Source organism: Amblyomma mixtum, chromosome 9, assembly GCF_055824585.1.
Source record: "Amblyomma mixtum isolate Tamu chromosome 9, ASM5582458v1, whole genome shotgun sequence".
In the NCBI taxonomy this organism is placed as follows: domain Eukaryota; kingdom Metazoa; phylum Arthropoda; class Arachnida; order Ixodida; family Ixodidae; genus Amblyomma; species Amblyomma mixtum.
In genome coordinates this window covers 10,821,580-10,840,122 of record NC_143020.1, presented here as the reverse complement: position 1 = coordinate 10,840,122, position 18,543 = coordinate 10,821,580, and the positions used below count along the sequence as shown (strand labels likewise).

Sequence of the window (18,543 nt, the reverse complement as noted above, 5' to 3'; positions counted from 1 at the left end):
GTTATGGATATGATTTCGAGTAGCAAGGTTGAATAATTTAAGAAAAGAGCGATTCTGAGGGCGAACAGCAGCCTTGTATAGGCAAATAAAGGGGGATGAGCACACGGATTCAACAAGAAGCATGCCTTAGGATGCGAAATGTATTGGTGGTTTAACGTCCCAAAGCGACACAGACTATGAGAGACGCCGCAGTGAAGGGCTCCGGAAATTTCGACCACCTGGGGTTTTTTATCATGCACTGACATCGTACAGTACAACGGCCTCTAGAATTTTGCCTCCATAGAAATTCGGCAGCCGCGGCCGGGATCGAACCCGCCTCTTCCGGGTCAGTAGCCGAGCGCCGTAACCACTGAGCCACCGTGGCGTGTGGGTGCGAAGCAGTCGAATGTGGGGTCCGGATATGAAATATTCGCAGTGGCTCTAATTGCGCGTTGAAGGCATGATAGTTTATGAATGTTTTCTTAAGATGCCGCGGCTCATATAAGACCAGCGATTTCACTTGCGCTTTTACCTCAATTCATACTCTAGGAATAGGTTTCCTGTGAGAGTGACAGCGGTGTTTCTTGTACGAAAAGAATGATGCTTGTGGCTGCTTCGTATTTATTCTCGTTGGTTATTTTCGGACCAATGCTTAATAAAGTGCAGTGTTAGGTTTCCCGTGCATATAGTTTTTTTTGCGTATTCATTCGAGTCAACAATGAAACTATGAAATCAATAACACACTTAGGAAGCCAGTACCGGATTTAGGAAGCTAATACATTATAGCTGAACACACACACAGGGTAGTTCAGTTTGTTTGGCAGATGTTAAAGAAATGAAGAGGAACCAAAACGCGGAAGACTCCTGCCCTTTGTAGGCAATCCACGGCATTATCAATTCAGGGGAAAGGGTAGACTATTCTTGCGTGATCTCATTACGGGAGCATTAATGAATGTAGAAACAAACGGAGCTACCTTTGTATTTTACGAGGTGAACGGCTGAGTCCTACGGGTGTTGATCACACCGCTTTGAAGCATGGTGGCACCCTGTTTCTTACACCTTTTAGGCCATTGGCGAAGACACAATATCGGCCTGACGCAGTGGTGCATGGCCATGATTGTCGGTGGAGCGGGGATGGTCTACGCGCGGCTGAAATCGGGATGGTGAAGTCTGGAGCTGTAGCAAACTAGATAAATCAGCGCATAAATGGTAAGTTGCAAGAAGAGGGACATGGATGGAGCGAAAGAAAGCGTCTGTAGGGGAAGCTTTAAGGCGGGAACAGAACGGCAAAAAGCATCTACATCGAGGGACTGTGAACCGTCCTTCTGACCGCGATGACAAAAGGAACCAATGCGCTGTATGATGCCGAGACACCACGGCGCAGGCCGGAAGAGTAGTAAAACGGTCGAGCACAATAAACGCTCCAAGGGCACCTGATAGGTGACTACGGCGTAAGGTCGGGGTAGGAACATGCAGAGGAGAAATATGAGCGAAAATACATTGACGTCGCGAACAATGCCACGAGTGCTAGGCACAAAAGCAGAAGAGCATACTGAAAAGTAAGCGGTTTCGGCAACGCCGGTTTCGGGAGAAACAACAGAAGCGGCAGCGCTCGAGGGGGAATTCCTGAACGCAAACAACTCCGCTGCGGCGCAATCAAATCATCTATGCTGCGCCGCATTTCCTCGCGGCATCTGGCTCCAAGGCCGGCTTCTGAAGCATTGCGCCAGGGATATTAAACTTGACGGGGCAATTAAGCTCCGCCTTAAGGGCATGAAGCGATAGCGTTATTGCATCCCTTAAGCGGCCTAAAGTCCTCTTTTTGTGTTTCACTGCGCAGATGCAGCCGTTCTCTACTTTACATTCGCAGATCGCGGAATGTACTCATGATGCAGTGGTTCCACGGTTAAGCGATGGGTCACTGGCCCGCTAGGTGACTGTTTCAAAGCCACCGAAGGGGCTTGCGAGAACCAGGCTGCTCTCGCCGAGCCAGCTCTTGTGAAAAGTCATTGTCACATGACACTGTCGCCAGTTTGCTCACAATCAGTTTAGCACGTTGCCTCCTTCCATGGAGGGGAGTATGATCCACCAGATAAGGAAGCCCCCTACTCCCCGTCCCCGGCACGCAGGCCTTGATGACGGGGGCCAGGACCTCCGCGATTAGGAGCAGGCGAAGAGGTCTTGACTCCTCGCGGCTTCTTCCGCCAGGCGGATGGCTTGTTGCTGTGGAGCAGGGGCCTCGCTCCGCAGCAGGGCTTCCCCGTTTTTCTATTATTTATATGGACCACTTGCTTTTCGCACAGAACGGGAACCAAATGGTCGCGTTTTCTGCAGAACGCGAGCCTCGAAGCCATCGCTTCAAAAGTAGTTGAAACCTGCACTCCGCCAGTTTGCTTCCGCCATTATGGCGCCCGTTATTGCTTATGGAAATAAGGCGCCGTCTCTCCACAGCATGGTGAACCCGGACGTGAAGGCCGTGAACTGCGCCTCCACAGGTTCGGAGTCCGTTCCCCACATTCTGGCTCAGGCATCGTCTGCAGGGGACATCGGCACCGTCCACGTTCTCATGTCGTCATTTTGACCTCGGAACCTCGTCGTGTTGCTCACGCAAGTCAAGGCTATGTTCGACCATAAGCGCATCACTTCACAACACATGAAGTACCTTCACGTCCTCTAGAAACTCTCTCCTGAGCTGATTGACGAGTTTGATAACGTTTGGAGACTGAAGACACTTGACCGCTCCTTCTCGTACGGCCACTTCAAAGCTACGGTTCTCACCTATGCGACCATTATCGAGCGCAGCCTCCTGCAGCAGTTGCTCCGTGCCGTAGAGGTTGGCCACCACCGACCATCTGAGTACCTGCACCGCATCCATCAACTGCTCCACCGAAAGCCCGCAGAACGTCGGCTGCATTTGAATTGGTCGAGTTGGAGTGGTCGCCAGTTTTGAAAATTCAGCGCGAAGCAAAATGCAGATGCAAAGGAGGAACGCCTCCTCCTTTTCCTTCTTCCGCCTTTTCGTCCAGCTCTCGTGTGTATCCCTGCTTTTCGGCTTCGTTTTGCTTCGCGCTGAATTTTCTAAACTTTCGTCTACTGCCCGCTATTCTGCGAGCAGTTCCTTTATCGCCTTGCTCTAGACCTTGTAGCCATCCTAGCTGCTACAGGGGAAGCTCCCTTAGAGAAGCCGGTAGAATTGGTAGACCACGTACCCGACTACATCGACCCAAGATCTTTTGCTGCTATCGCTTCCGTTCCTTCATCTAGTCTCGCGAACGAGCAGTCTCGCCTCGAGGTTAATATCCACCAACTCGTGGGCACCGCCCTACTGAAAAATCCCGTATGAATTTTAAACCGGAACCGCATACCGGGTTATTGTACAGGATTTGCGATACCGGATTACCGGAATATCCTGTATAAAACAGGATACTTCGGTAATCCGGTATCGCAAATCCTGTACAATAACCCGGTATGCGGTTCCGGTTTAAAATTCATACCGGATTACAGGACAGTCCTGTATTCTACAGGCTAGGCCCGTATTATACAGGAGGGCCCTGTATCACAGGACAAAGGCAGGAATAAAATGCTTGAATATATTCCACTTGGACTAAATCTGCCCAAAAACTGGGGCCATAAGTGTACATGCCAAATGCTGCAATATACAGAGCCTCAGACACTGGTAATCTGCGATTATCAGCGACTCGTATTGCAGTCGATGTGCAATTGTGTTATTTGCTCCCAGCTTTTACCAAGTATTGGTAGCTTGGTGAGTATTATAATGCATCAAAAACTCCAAAAGATGTTTATTTTTTTTGCATGTCTTGAACCAGCCCACTGAGGTAATAATTTAACTCTTTGCGGCGATCTACCGGCGCTGGGGTCTCTACAGGGTGCTGGCCAATGAAGTAGTGAAAAGCACCTGCAGAAAAGAAAATATGATTGGTAGTACATAATGCCCCCACCTTATCATTTAATTGGGCACTGACACACAACATAATGCATTGAGCACTGTGATATGCAACTTACGGCCAATGGCTTGTAGCTTTTCAGGGGTCATTGGCTTCCTGCCCACTGTCGAGGCTTCTGACTTCAGGTTCCGATGGCAAGCTTGCCCTGTAACGCGCCTTTCCAGGAGTTGTGGAGTCGTCGAAGGCTGCGTCCTTGCAGAAACGCGAATCTTTGGGTGCCACCATAACTGCTGCCCACGTTGCCGAAGGAATAAAAATTCCATTCCCGAGGTACACCTGTATGCAATAATTACAAATGCATGCCCTAGCAGCACAAACAGGGCTCTGAATTGCGGGCCCTCGTGGGCCCAGACAAGCCACAGACTAGCAAGGCGTCTCAAGACGCCAGGCCCTGAGCATTTGCAATGCTCAGTATCGTGAATGCACCTCACGCATTCCATATTTGAATCAATAATGTATTGAAACTCTGCGTCGTAACATTGTTGGTGTGTAAACAGGTTTGCTCGGACGTTTCCGATGCTTGCGTCGTCATCCTCCATTATTTACGGCACATACCGCAGCATCGATGCGATGCTTGATGTTTGTTCAAGGGCTTGAGCCGCTCCCCCTCAGGACGCTTATCGATGATTGCTCCCGCACGTGTACACCACATGCCTCTGTAAAGAAAGAATACAAACTATAAAACTAATTTTAGTCGTGTTATCATGAAGGACAAGCAATTTCGGTATGTAACTGAAAGAAAATTTTGCGCTATTTCGTCCCTCTACGCTGTGCAATCTACAAAGTTTTAGTTAAAAAGACACTGGACAGTTAGAACGTTTCTGTTGACGCCGAGCATATACCCGAAACGGAGGCAGTACTTAAAGAACAGAGTGATTTAAAATGCGTACTTACGTCCTAGCAGCACGACGTCGCCGTCATAAAATCCGCCTTCACCGCCGTGGCCTCCACCGGTCAAATGTTCACCACTCACGTCTTTCGGAGCGAAGTCATTCATCACTGAGACAAGGATGATAGGGTTCCACCATATTTGCACTGGACGTACGCATTGAAGGCGATGTCATCTTTGATCATGGATTGATCAAGGCAACACGAAGAAAGGCGCAAAAAATTGTATAACACAAATTCAACGCCAACGAGCGAGTGCCAGCGTGTTTTCGCGGCTACCTTCATCGCTTGACACTCAACCAGCCGGAGGAGAAAAAAACCTGTTCCAAACAAAATCAGGAAAGGTGGGGGCGGACTTCTGCATAAAGTCACCGCGCTGCGACCGGGCACAGTGAACAAGCAGAATCGGAACCTCCTCGCCACTTCATGGAAGCCTCGCGGGGAGCGTGGTCGGGAGGGCGGCTTAAAATGCTCGGTCGTGGGTTGTAGAGTGAGCGCCCCCGCGCCGCTTCGGGGAACGGCACTGGAAGGGACATGACAGACACAGAGGAGCCCAAGGGGAAGGAACAAAGGCCGATAGAAAAGCCAGGAATGCGCAGGTTTTTTTTTTTTTGCGACCGGACCCAGGAAAAGGCAAGGCGGTGAGGAGAGAAAAGAAAAAAGCTTTAAAAAAATTGCGCGAAGACGGGTTACTCGTGGCAGGTTTCTACAGGTGGTTTTTGTTTTTATTTTGTTCTCTCGAGCGCTGTATCTTTTAGCTAGCACGAAGCGTCGCCCTTAAGGGAACACCCCAAGCTGCCGGCTCCGTTGAATTAACCTTTTCTTGTTCGTCGATAGAAATGTTCTGGGCGATTTGTGATTAGTATGTGTTCCTGATAGAGTGAAGGGTGGGGCCGCTGGCGATGACGCTTGGACAAGTTGCGTTATCAGTGGGCGATCACTTGAAGAAGAAGTGCAAAGAATTCCTGCACGAAAACCAAGAATTTTCTTTCTTCATCGGTGCGTCGCTAGAGGCTGCCGCTAGCGAACATTAAGAAAGCTGCTGCAATGAACTCGACAGTAACAAACCTTTTTGAGCCTCTGGCGCAGTCACCGGAGGCTCGCCATGTTTATCAGCCAGTCTTGAAGTTCTGCACTGTGAAATCCAGAGTAATCTTCAAAGGACTTACGAAGGCTGCCGTTTGCCCGCACACAGCCGCTCTGGCTTTGTCAGGGTGCTGCACAGGAAGCCAATATGGCGGTTGCCCGCAATTCCCCTTCATGCAGCCCCCGCCTTTCATGCACAAACTGCATGTTTTGCCACTGCGAAGCTCACGCTTAGCCCTTTTCTTTTGCTAGCCCTTTCAGCAAAACCGTGTGTGTGTTGATTATCGCACTTATGCGCACGCTGCCCCCCCCCCCCTTCCCCTAAAAAATATCTGCTGGCGTACAACAGTCAATCTGCAGACCAAGCACCAGAACCGCAGCACATATCGCTCTGAATACAGGCTGGTATGTCCGGTTTGAGCTCCGTACCGGACTAGTCTGTCCGGTTTGAGCTCCGTACCGGACTGGTCTGTCCGATTTGAGCTTCGAACCGGGAATGGACTGCCCGGTATGAGCTCCGTACCGGAACGGTCTGTCCGGTTTGGGATCGATACCGGACCGGTATGAACCGGTATAGCGATCTAACCGGACGGGTCTCGCCGGTATGAGAGTCATACCGGACCGGTATGAAACCGATATGTTCCGGTAAAATCCGGTTTGCCGCGATACCGGATTTTTCAATAGGGCGTTGCCGCAAAACAAACACAATACCTCATCACTGCCCACTTTTCTCTTGCCGATCGTCGCGCCATCGGTTCCTGGCCGTGACGCGTTCTACTGGTACCAAAAACAATTATCCACTGCCGTTCGCCGGAACCCCCTCCGGATGTAGGTACATAGTCCAAGTTAAATCCATAGAAATACGCAAAAACAACATTTTCCTAATAGTCTTTCGTTTCAGAGTTTACCCATGGAGGCAGCCAATTCGCTAGCAATTGCGGTGGGTTTGAAAGAACAGAGCGACAAAGTATGCAACTTCATTTTAAAGCTATCATTCAAAAACGTTACTACAAGTGTGTGTTGTGAAGTCGAAGATAGCCCCAAACGAGCGGTCCATCACATACGTGAATTTCCGAGTCGCACACCCTCGCGTGGACTCCGACATGCCTTCGCATGGACAGCATTTAATCACTAATAGGGCAGTTAAACCTAGACATCCCTGGCAGCTCTACATGAAATGTAGTTCTCAAACAGCGTAATATACCTAAAAAAGCGAAAACCGCGCTGTGGAAGACAACACCCCCTCCCCCCCCCCTCCACATCCGACGACCGCGAGCGCCCGCTATACTTTTAAATGCTTGCATGCGCGAGATGCGGGGTTCAATCCCCTGTGCTGCCAGGTACCCACTCGGGAAACAATGGGTAGAAGCTTTCCAATGCCCCTTGCTCGGCTTTTTTAAGTTGAAATGCTTGGCAGATGGGTGTTTGACCCCACCTCGAGCAGAAGAAACAAATTTGTGCCATGGCACTCTTAAGCCACAGATGTCCTCGGCCATAAAAATTCGTCATCATCAGTTTCATATTTGCAAACACGCTGTTTTTCTGCACTCACGAAGCTCTGTGACGATAATAACACTCGAATACATGTAGTGGCAACATGCCTGGATTCATTGAACAAGTAATAAACAAACATTTGAAAGTGATTTTGAAGTGCAATATTATTAGTGGTCGCATGATAACTCCGCCGATGTGCTGGACAAAATTGGCTCACTGGTCCAGTGAGATCACGTAACCTTGTGACGTCACGCAGCCAACCAGGATAGGCCGCCCTAATTAGTGTAGAGTAGATACGTCACCTTGCGACGTCATCACAATGTTCCCACCGGGCAGCCGGCAAACTAATTCATGATCGCGCGAGAGAGGTCACGTGACTGTGCGTAATCACATCCTGCTCACCGGGTTGAGCGCAACTCAGTTTCGAGACAGCAATTCGGATGCAGAACTGACATCGAAAACTAGAAAGCGATATATGAAATTTCGGCCCCGTTGCATCACAGCGGATACCTGCGAATACCAGGTAACAGTGCGAATATGGCAATTGACGGAAATTTCAGCAGAAGCTAGGAAAGAAGCGAAATTTAATGCCGTCGCATTACAGTCCCAGTTAACGTAAGCGCCCTATAGCCTATCAACGGGTCACCTAGAATTCCAACCAAAGAACGCTCAGACTTTGTGGCTGAGGCATGCGTTGCCAGGCTGCATATCAGTTGAGGTACGGACAGAAAAATAGTAGAGGAAGTCTCCCCACGCAACTGCAGAGGGACATCAAACCAGCGCCCAACAAAGTGTTCCTCTTTTAAGAACCTACTAGCATGGTTTCGGTGGCCAAAGAAACTCAAGAAACTTGCATCGAATCTTGCCTCACAAAATATGTTCCGCGCTTGGCGTATGTCACGCTGGTTAGAAAAACTACATAAACTGACGGCGACATCGTACGGAATGGATCGACGCTGACGGTCGCCCATCTGCGAGACAATTCTTCACAAGGTCGGCCACTTAAAGCAAGTAAAGGCCACCTGTACCTATATTGCCATTACTGTGCATTTCGGGCTTTAACGATTTTTATCGTTACTCGACTGTGCTACTTCGAACTAGCTCCTGTTTTCTCACGGAAATCTCTGCTTGCGATCTAAAAGGTCAAGTAAAACTCGAGTTTGGGCGAGTTAGTTCATGTTGAAAGAAAAAAAAAACTGGTAATGGCGCAAGAAACGAGGACACGGAGGGCACACAAAAGACAGGACTGACGCGCACTTGCAAGTGGAATTTATAGCACCAAGCCTGCCTTTCGTACTACCGGGTTATTGTTGGTCGTCTATTTTTCATTTTTCACGCGGCTTTATGACATATTCGTTCATCCTTGCTCTTTTTCGCTTTCACCACTCGTTTCATAATTTGTTAGGATAGACTTGTCATGCCCTAGTGCCCTGTTTTTTGCTTTGGTTGATGTTGTTATTCTTTCTGCTGGCCAGGAAAGAAGTTGGCATCCCAAGCTCTGTTTAGGGTAGATTCTGTAGTGATCAGCGATACTGTGTTAGCAGTGTTCGCATCAATTGCCGATTGATATGTGCAAAGTTGATGCATTTGTTGATACGGCTTGATTGTAGTACAAAAGGCAGGATTGGTGCCATAAACTCCAGTTGAAAGTTGGCGTCAGTCCTGTCTTTTGTGTGCCTTCTTTGTCCTCGTTTCATGCGCAATTACAAGTTTTTCTTCTTTCGATCGAAAAGGGCCTGGAAGTTCTAGTGCACAGAATAACGTTAGTCATATTGCCGCAACAGCAAAACACATAAGAGCAGTCCACGATGAAATCAACAGGAATCTCACCGGCCTTCACTTGGAGGTATTTTAAACTTCAACATTATCCTGAAACACAAATTATAGCGGCCCTTGTATTGTGCGATGTCAGTGCTTATTAAAGGACCCCTGGAGGTCGAAATTTCCGGATCCCTTCGCTACGGCGCCCCTCACAGCTTAAGTCGCTTTGGGACGTTAAATCCCCACAAACTAAACTAAACTCAAACACATCACATTCTTGGCGCAATCATTCTATCTCCGAAAGGCTAGGCAAGTTAAGGTCGGTGTAAATAACCAAAGAAAAACAACCTAATCAGTGGTTCTCGAAACTCCATTGTAAATGCAGCACGATTAACAATACACTTAATTATGAAACCGCAGCAGCACGCAGAGTTCACTGCGAAATATTACGACAAAACAGGCCGGAGAAAGGCGAAGCGTAAAGGACGACCGCTAGTGAAACCCACGCTTTTGTGACACGAAACGTTCTCGAGCGGCTGCGGGTTGAATGATCAAACTGTGGGCAATTTCAAGGCAATGGCTGAAACATGTCCCGACGCACTACTAGAGCAAAGATAAGAGACGGCAGGATGTTTTTTTTTTATTCGCTGGGCAGCCTTGGCGAACCATTTATCTGTTGGCCTAGGGTGACATCCACGCTTATATCTGCTGTGCCTTCCCGTAGTCGGATTCTGTCCTCTGTTTGGGAGACAATCATTTGCAAGGAACGATTTCCTACCTCCTCTGGTTCTAGGGAAATGCTCGGCAGAGGGCAAGTGGCAAAGCCATGGCCTGGCCTAAAAGAATTGTTTTTACGCTATATTATAAGCGCCCAGCATAGGGGCGCAACAAAACCCACTTTTTTCTTTACGCAAGCATTACCATGGAAGAACCAAACCTGGAAGCGGGTGTGCCTTTTGAGTTTTATTTGAGCCTGGAATAAAAAGTATGCCCAGTCAACACGACGAAATTGAGTGTGACATTCGAAATTCTAATGCAGCAAAATAAAAAGAGCAGCCCACTTTAGATGTTTTTAAATTTTATTCACTGCTACTTTGTCTGCATAATAAGTAACTCGTAAATCATGGCAACGAAGTATTTGTAATGATGGCGTGTTAGTCATTATCGTCGAAAGGTATGTTCTGAAAGGGAAAACGAAAGAATCGTTGTAAAAAAAAACAACAACGCTGAGGGAGCAGCCAATAAAATTCGGCAAATACAGCGCTCACTGCTGTACAGCGGTGAGAATTCTGTTAGCATGCAATGCCTGGAAACTCCTGGCTTGTCGCGTTGGAGGAGCCTGTCACAGGAAGGCACAGCTATAGCCGGTCCGTACCGGTCTAAGCACATTAGACCTAAAGTGCCTAATCACCAAGTTGAATTAAAAAAAAAAAACACCGACCACACTCTGGCACCTGCGTGCGGCTGTTTCATAGATACTGTGTTTCTCACGCAAGCAGAAGATCTCGCACACAACGCCGCGGTGGGTCGTTGCTGATGGTGTCCGGCTGCTGAGCTCTGGGACGAGTGATCCAATCCAGGGCGCGGTGCCCTTATTTCAATATAGGTGGAGTGTGAAAACGTATGTGTGATGTCTGAGGTAACTGTATGTTAAAGAACCGCAGGTAGAGGAGATACATACCGATAAGTTCACTAGAACTTTTCTCATAGCTAACCGCGCTTTTGGGACCTTTAATATCGCAGACCATATCACACCACAGTGGCGGCCTTTATAACCTCTTCAAAGCTTTGAAGGGGCTAGTTGGCTGTACATCTCAGCATAGGGGTGCGCTAACTATAACAGAAGAGACGACACAAGACGACAATCGCCACTCCTAATGGCCAGATTATGAAGGAACCAAAAAAACATTCATTGCCTGCTGATTATACTTCAAACTGAGCGAATATCCAAAAGCCTAGTAATATTTCCATAAGCGACGATCCGTGGTGCTGGTCCAATATTTGTGATAGGCGAATTCGACAGCCTCAGACCTGCACAAAGGCCCGGACACTGAATATAATTTTTTACCCACCCATATGTTCCTACATTTCCCCAACAGTTACCAGAAAATGAGACGAGGAATCGTATGATGCTAGCTAGTCGTCGCGCATTCGAGTTCGTTTTTTTTACACTGTTTCCTCTCAGTAGCACCAAACACAGCAACTGGAATGCTCTGGCTAGCGTGGACATTTTGATATCAAACCTTTATACAAAATCAAATCAGTAACGACTGCGCGGGGTGCAAATCGCATGCCGGGAATACGCAGCAGTGCTAAAACGTGTGTGCCCACTCGTTTTGTTTGCTACTGCTAGGATAACCTTAAATAGTGGACAACGTTTCGTCCTGCGGCAGACTTAGCTAGCTGGAGCTAGCTGCAAAGAGTGCCTTGTTCTTTCAGGGGGACAAGGATTCTCACTTCAGGCGCAGGGGAGAGTGCCGCGAAACGCGACACGAGCCGAAACGCGACAATTTTTCACGTAGCGCCCCCTCACTTATCAATGATATCAATACTGACTCACTATTCAGGCGGTATGACTACTAAAAATGAGTTGACCATGCTGGCATCTTGTGCGCATAGAAAAGGTTTCGCAGAAAGTTTTTGTGAACAAGAAAGCGGTTAAACAGGCGGAGGCCAATCACCCTGGCGTCTTAGATGAACGCAAGCACTTAGCTATTACAGTTAGTTATTGGTCTTACAGGTATGTTATACAAAGTTAAATGTTTCTTTTTCGTTGGGTTTAAGGGGAAATTCTTTTAGCAGTGGGTTACCAGTAGGGCAAAAATCGACGTCGTGATGTTCTGGAGTAGCTAAAGCATATGTGATGGTTTTATTAGTTGCTCTAAAGCTGTACTAGTGTTTTTTCGCTTTCTGGGATGGACTCAAGATACAAGAGAAAAAGAATGATTGAAAACTAGGCGGTACACAATAAGAAAAAAGCTCTGGAGAAAACCAAGCAGCGCCGGTGCCGTCAAGGGGTATGGAGACGCCCAAGGCGCCCAAAACAAAGCAGTAAAAAAAACGAGAGACCCTCTTACGAGCCTCAGAGTCCCACTTTGTATGATGTGCATGGGCATATATTTACAACACATTCTGACAATGGAGCAAGCTCTGTTCTGTCTCTGCTACAATCGCGTTTAAGAACTCGCGTTGACGCGCTACGAATCGAAGCAAATTTGATGTCCATTCAACAAGTCTCAGCAACAAAAGCAACAACCGTGACAACGAAACAGAAAAAAACCCCGATTAGGGCACGAAATTCAGAAACATCGCTTTACGAGAATAGAGTCATATCCCGGTGGTAGAACTGCCTGCACTGCAAATCAGAGCCCCATCATCTGGAAAATGCTTGCCCTTCAAAAATAAATTTACTGTTGGAAAGGGTTGGATGTCGGATGGCGCGGGATCGGATGAATTAGGGAGATGCGGTAGAATTTAAAGCCCGCAGCAGCGTGCTTCTATCTGGGCAACATGTGAGATGTGAATTGGGGGACGCCATTCAGAAGTGGGCACTCCCTAGCTGAATGCGTGCAACTTCGGTGAGAACGCCACGTCTTTTCGTTTCGAGGGCCGCTCGCTATTTCCGCAGAAGTAAACAGTAGTATGCTGAAGTAACCGTGATGCCCTTTGCTAGAAAATCCACCCAGACTACCTCATGCTATTCCCAAAAGAAGGTGAAGACGACCTTAACAGCGGATGTTTGGGCTCGTGCCTTCTTTGGAGGCGGTAACTCCAGACACTTCCATTACATACACTGAACTCTGGTCTCATGATTTTATTAAATGACCGAGCTTTAATCCTGTATGATAAGTCCATTGAAAATGTCGCCATAGATTATGTGGCATGCGGTCAAATGAACCTGAGAACATTCTGCGCATGCCTGCTTTTGGAAAGGTGTGAGCACACGGTGAACCCAGGTATCTGACACTTTACGCATATGAAGAAGGTCTTGAATTATTTATGATGCGAAAAAGTGCTTTCAGTGGGTCAACCCAGAGCAAGATCTTGAGATGTTTCTATGCTAGCGCGGTTTGGAGGTTTGTACCTAGTGAAACTAATAAATAAAAAAAACTGAGAACCGAACAGGCGGAAGCGCGAACAGATTAGCTACGCAGGCGGCTGCGTGAGAGCACTACGCTATCATCGCTGAACACGCTTCGTGTTAAACTTCAACACACTCGTCCCCTGGGCATTGTACATTGTGCTCTTCATCAACTAATAATAACACTACTATCGAACTAATATTCGCGCTTTGAGCTATGCGGCGGTAGTTACAGAAAAATGTGCGCTGCATGCGTTGGCGTGGGCAGCGCTGTGGTAGAAGCACGGCGCTAGAGCAATACGCGTTCGCACTGAAAACATTGCTGCAGAAAAACGGCACTGGAGCGTAGGCCGTCAGCGTGCATAAGATAAATTGGCATTGGTAATAAAAAAGTTGAAGACGCGCGCACATAGCTCCAAGGGCAGTGGAAACCTCAATCGCTCTTTCAGGTACTTGGCGGCGGCGTCCGTCAGCAAAAAAAGAAAATGTGGTTTCGCACAATATTGTATGCTTAGGAGTCCTAAAGCGACAGCTATTTAGTATCCACTGACACACAGTAACGATGACATTTTGATCATTTTGATCTTTGTCTGAATGGTTACGTGTCCAGTTTCCAAACCAGCGGCATACACTTGCTGGATGATGTGTTCGTGGATAGCGCAGCGAGGTTTCTCTGCAATTGGAGTACTATCTACGGAGGGGCGGCCATATTTGGACTGACAACGTGAAATCCTGACAACCCTATATGATGGGAAACCCTCCCCTTCAACCTCTTTCATGTCATCGAAAGCCTCTGTTGGAGTGCGGTTTTTCGAGTAAGAAATCTTAATGATTGCTCTGTAATTGCTTTTCGCCCCACTTCAACACCAGTAGAATGACGACCGTTATGGATTCATAGCTGTAAATTGGCGGGCAACATATAAAAACAAATATATTTACAGATGCACTCTTGCCGTACATTGTGACAGACAGAACCGGGTCAGAGCAAACCTTTACTGAGCACTCCTCGTAGATTGTTGTCTGCATTCATCTATTTAAAAAAAGCTGCCTATTCTTGTCACTTAATACTGCTGTAATCAAATGCCGTGCAACTCACGCCTGCTTTGCCTCTAAGAGAAGACACAGGACTACTTGTAAACAAATACGTAAATAAATTAAACAACAAGGGTGGCGTTCGACGACAGTCGAGTGGCGTGGCGTGCGTTAGAACGTAAAGCTATTAAGCCGTTTTGATGTTTGTGTGTAATAGACGATTTTAAATACAAGAGCAGATCTTCCCGATTTTTTCTTTTTATCGCAAGGGAACGCCCGTATTAAACGGTTCTAAATGACCACGTAAGAAGAGAAAAAAAAATTAAGTTCTTGTGCTCATCCCTTCACTTTAAAATCACACAAACGTTTCAACTGGGATCCTTTGATGAGATTTCTCTTCTATCAACTAAATGTACGGAACACATTTCAATTATTTTATATTCAAAGCTATTTTGAATACACACTACAGTGTGAGTGGTTTCACCCAAATCTAGTTTTTGTTTTCCTGCTAGCATTCTTACCTCTACCAAATATAGTCATCTCACGACAGATAGCAGAACGATGTGATAGTTGTTTTATTTTGTAGTTACGACAACTGGCGCTGGTGACAAGATCTATGAGAGACTTATACGCATTCGCAGCACACGTTGTATATCAACATGCGTTGGTGTAACAACAATGCTGCCAACCCAGCAGTTTCATAATTGAGGGAATAAAGTAACAACTTTAAGGTGCTGCATTAGCCTATGCAGAGACCCCCGCTGAATGGACACTTGAAATGAAGAGCAGTGTAGACTTACCAGGTAGACATTGTTGACCACGAAGTTGGAACTGAAATGGGGCACATATTGTGCACCATCCCTTGCCAGCTCATTTTGAGGGACTGTCGTTGCCATGGGCTCATAATCAGTCATGATCACGAAAGATCCGACGTTTCTTCTTACAGTAATCGGTATTTCTGTTTTGTCTTGTGGGGAACCGATGCTCCTATCTTTTCCAGCGATTTGGGACTTGACCATAATCCTGGAGTGAGAACAGCAAAGTCGTTCAGAGAAACGTTTAGCTTAGGCACCGTGTCAGTTTTAGAGTGGTGTTTAAATTGTCAACTCTGCGAAAGTTTCTCGGCATCCCAGGGTGGTCACAAACAAGCACAGTCCGAATCAATGTACAAGTATTCCAAAAAAAAAATAGAGCACACAAACGTGGAGCGAACGATACGCGCAGCAACAATAGACGGTTTTTGGCAACCTACTTTCCTCGTTCCGACGACCAGCGTGAAATTCGACGAGGGACAGAAAGACAAGACAACAGAGCGCAGAGAAACAACTGAAAATTTACTGCAAAGGAACGCGAATATATACGGGAGCGGATAATCTTCAAGACAAAAAGGAAAAAATGGCTGAGGCTTAGCTAAGGTTAAGCCTAGTCAGATGCGAAGCATATTGGTGGCTAGGCTTGGTAATACATGGCTTTCCTTGGTTGAATACTTGGCCATTTTAATACCACTAGAAGCCTTCGTCGTGGGGGAAGACAACGGCATGGCTACAGCGGAACGCCGACTAACCCCGAGACGCGCGTTGGGTGAGCGCCTGGATTGCCACGGAAGCCACGTCTGCCTGCCCGGTGGAGCGAGCGTTACACCGAGTGTGAACGCGCGTTCGAAATGCGCGGGAATGCCGCTCCGGCTTCTGTGCGATGGCATCGTTCTCCCTCTCCCAGCGCGTGACGGCGATCTGTCGTGACGTCATGTGTCACGTGGTATGTCACGTGGTGTGACGTCACTGTACCACGTGGTCTGCACGGCGTGCAACCACAGCGACAGCGCGAGGTGCACCCCCGTCTTCCTCTGTCGTGACGTCATGTGTCTCGTGGTATGTCACGTGGTGTGACCTCACTGTACCACGTGGTCTGCACGGCGTGCAACCACAGCGACGGCGCGAGGTGGACCCCCGTATTCCTCTGTCGTGACGTCATGTGTCACGTGGTATGCCACGTGGTGTGGCGTCACTGTACCACGTGGTCTGCACGGCGTGGAACCACAGCGACGGCGCGAGGTGGACCCCCGTCTTCCTCTGTCGTGACGTCATGTGTCACGTGGTATGTCACGTGGTGTGACGTCACTGTACCACGTGCTGTGTACGGCGCGTAACCACGGCGAAGGGCTGTAGTGTACACCTCTAGTAATATGCTTCGCATAAAAGGAATATCATTCAAGAACGTTATCGGAGACAGTAATGCAAAAAGGACAAAAACTCTTTCTCTAGCAGGGCGACCAAAGGTTTCGCCACGCACTTGGCCCGACTTTAGGCATGACATAGGCTAGAAATTTGGTTGCTGTTACTGCAAGTTGTTTCAGGAATTACGAAAAGACAAAGGCGCTTGGTTCATTTCTTGCAATCACGGTGGTGTAGCACGAGATTGTACGATGGGGCCTTTTTTCTCGTCCAAAAAGTCGTAGTGACCTATAAGCCTCACATTCAAGAATTTTCCCGTCTGCCCACTCTAAAATCGTCCCCAAGACAGGCGTAGAAATTCACCGACGTCAAAAAAGGACTCGTGTACAGGGTCCTGTTTTCTTCCGGTAGGTTTTACCGAGGACAGACAAGAATATGCTTGGGTGTGAACATCAAAGAAAGCGCCAGGATTTTTTGGACAAGGAAAAAGCCCCATCGTCCGACTTCGTGCTTCACTGTCGTGATTGCAAGATGCAACTAAGCACCTTTGACTCCCAGACCTAAGGAATTCCTTAATAACTTATTGTAACAAGAAACAAATTTTCAGGAAAATCTTTGAAGCTCATGTCTTCTACAAAATTCAGGACAAGTGCGTGGCGAAGAAGCCTTCGCTCACCCTGCTAGATAACCAGTTATAGTTTTTGAATGAGTGTCTCCGATAGCGTTTTTCAGTGATATTCTCTTCTTTTCTGTCTTGTAGATTATGTTTTCCCGTATCCAATAAATTTTTAGCTGTTAGCGCACGTGTCCTTTCTTTCTGTCCCCTGTCGAATTTCGCGCTGGTCGTCACAGTGATCACAAACCAGCTCGCCCACTATAGCGTGCTTTTTTGCTCTTTAAACACTGCAATTTGCCCCAAAGTCAGCTTTCGATTTCAATTTGAAGGTAAATAAGGTTGTTGCCAACTGGAGGCCGCCTATTGTTACCACCGCGAAGGAAGGAAGCCTGGCATACCGCGTTGCGGCAGTAATAGCAGTTGCAAGAAGGACCCTCGATAGCGTTTCTTATCACTATATATAGGCTATGCACTACTACACAAATAAAATTAGCGACGCTTACAGTATGAATGTACTGAATCAACAATGGGCCAACTCCGGAGTTCATACTTCTCACTAATGTTAACAGACATCATAAGCAGGTGCACATGACCGTTTTCTAATCATCATTGGTATCCTGCTGCTAGCAATTCAAAGATCTATGCGGAGTTTTGCACTGGATTTTACTGGAACAAAGTAACATGACAGCTCTTCAACCTTGTTCTTTTATCTCGCTTTAAACAATGCTCACAAATCCTTACAGCTGTATTAGAAGAGGCAGCGTGACCATGTTACCAACACGACATGCTCAGAAAAGGAAACGACTGTTATAAACACTGGCGACTCCTCAAAGAAGCTTCGAATGCTAATTACTGGGATCAAATTACCACTAAAATTAATGATGCCTAATGAAAGCTGAAAAAAGACATTAACATCGCTGTTGCATTTAAGTCATTCTTCGTAAGAAGTAGTTGTATTCCAGCCGCTAATTCTTACCAGAACTGTTGTTCACACTACTTTTACATGATATCTATTACCCCAGTACGGGTTAATTCAGGCATGCAGGCTATGAAAGATACCAGACCAGTCGGATATAGTCAAAATATCATTGTCGACCTTTTAAAGGGCAGTCCTCGTAACTATAATATTCCACACCACAGCAATTCGAATTTGGCCCTAAATACTCCTCAAAAGATTCTTTAGTGTAACTCACCTACAATATTGCCGCGAATATTTGTAGCGTTTGTTTGTTGTGTTTATTTATTCATGCTTCAAGGCTGTAGGCACACCGCTTTATCGCTTCGTATGTGGCACACGACGCGCCTAGATTTATCTCGATTGATTGCATCCAGGCAAAACCGATTCTACTTTGTGCCAGAATGTTCTAGTAACTTCCCAAGCTTCATCTCGAATGTTCGCTATCAGCTTTAAAGAGAGCACGGCCGAAAGTGCCGGGCATTCTGTTCGACGACCGCCGACCACGCTAG

General features: G+C 47.2%; 1 protein-coding gene across 1 annotated transcript in view; it reads right to left on the bottom strand.

Moving 5' to 3' along the window:
- Positions 1–10,288: 10,288 nt before the first annotated feature.
- The window catches only part of LOC149328296 (uncharacterized), a 63,999-nt gene continuing 55,744 nt past the window's right edge, over positions 10,289–18,543 (bottom strand). The window contains exons 7-8 of the mRNA XM_089559675.1: positions 15,087–15,309; positions 10,289–10,354 (exon numbers count right to left, since the gene is read on the bottom strand). Coding sequence (XP_089415801.1) covers positions 10,328–10,354; positions 15,087–15,309 — 250 coding nt within the window. The 3' untranslated portion in view covers positions 10,289–10,327. The remainder of the gene's footprint in view (positions 10,355–15,086; positions 15,310–18,543) is intronic.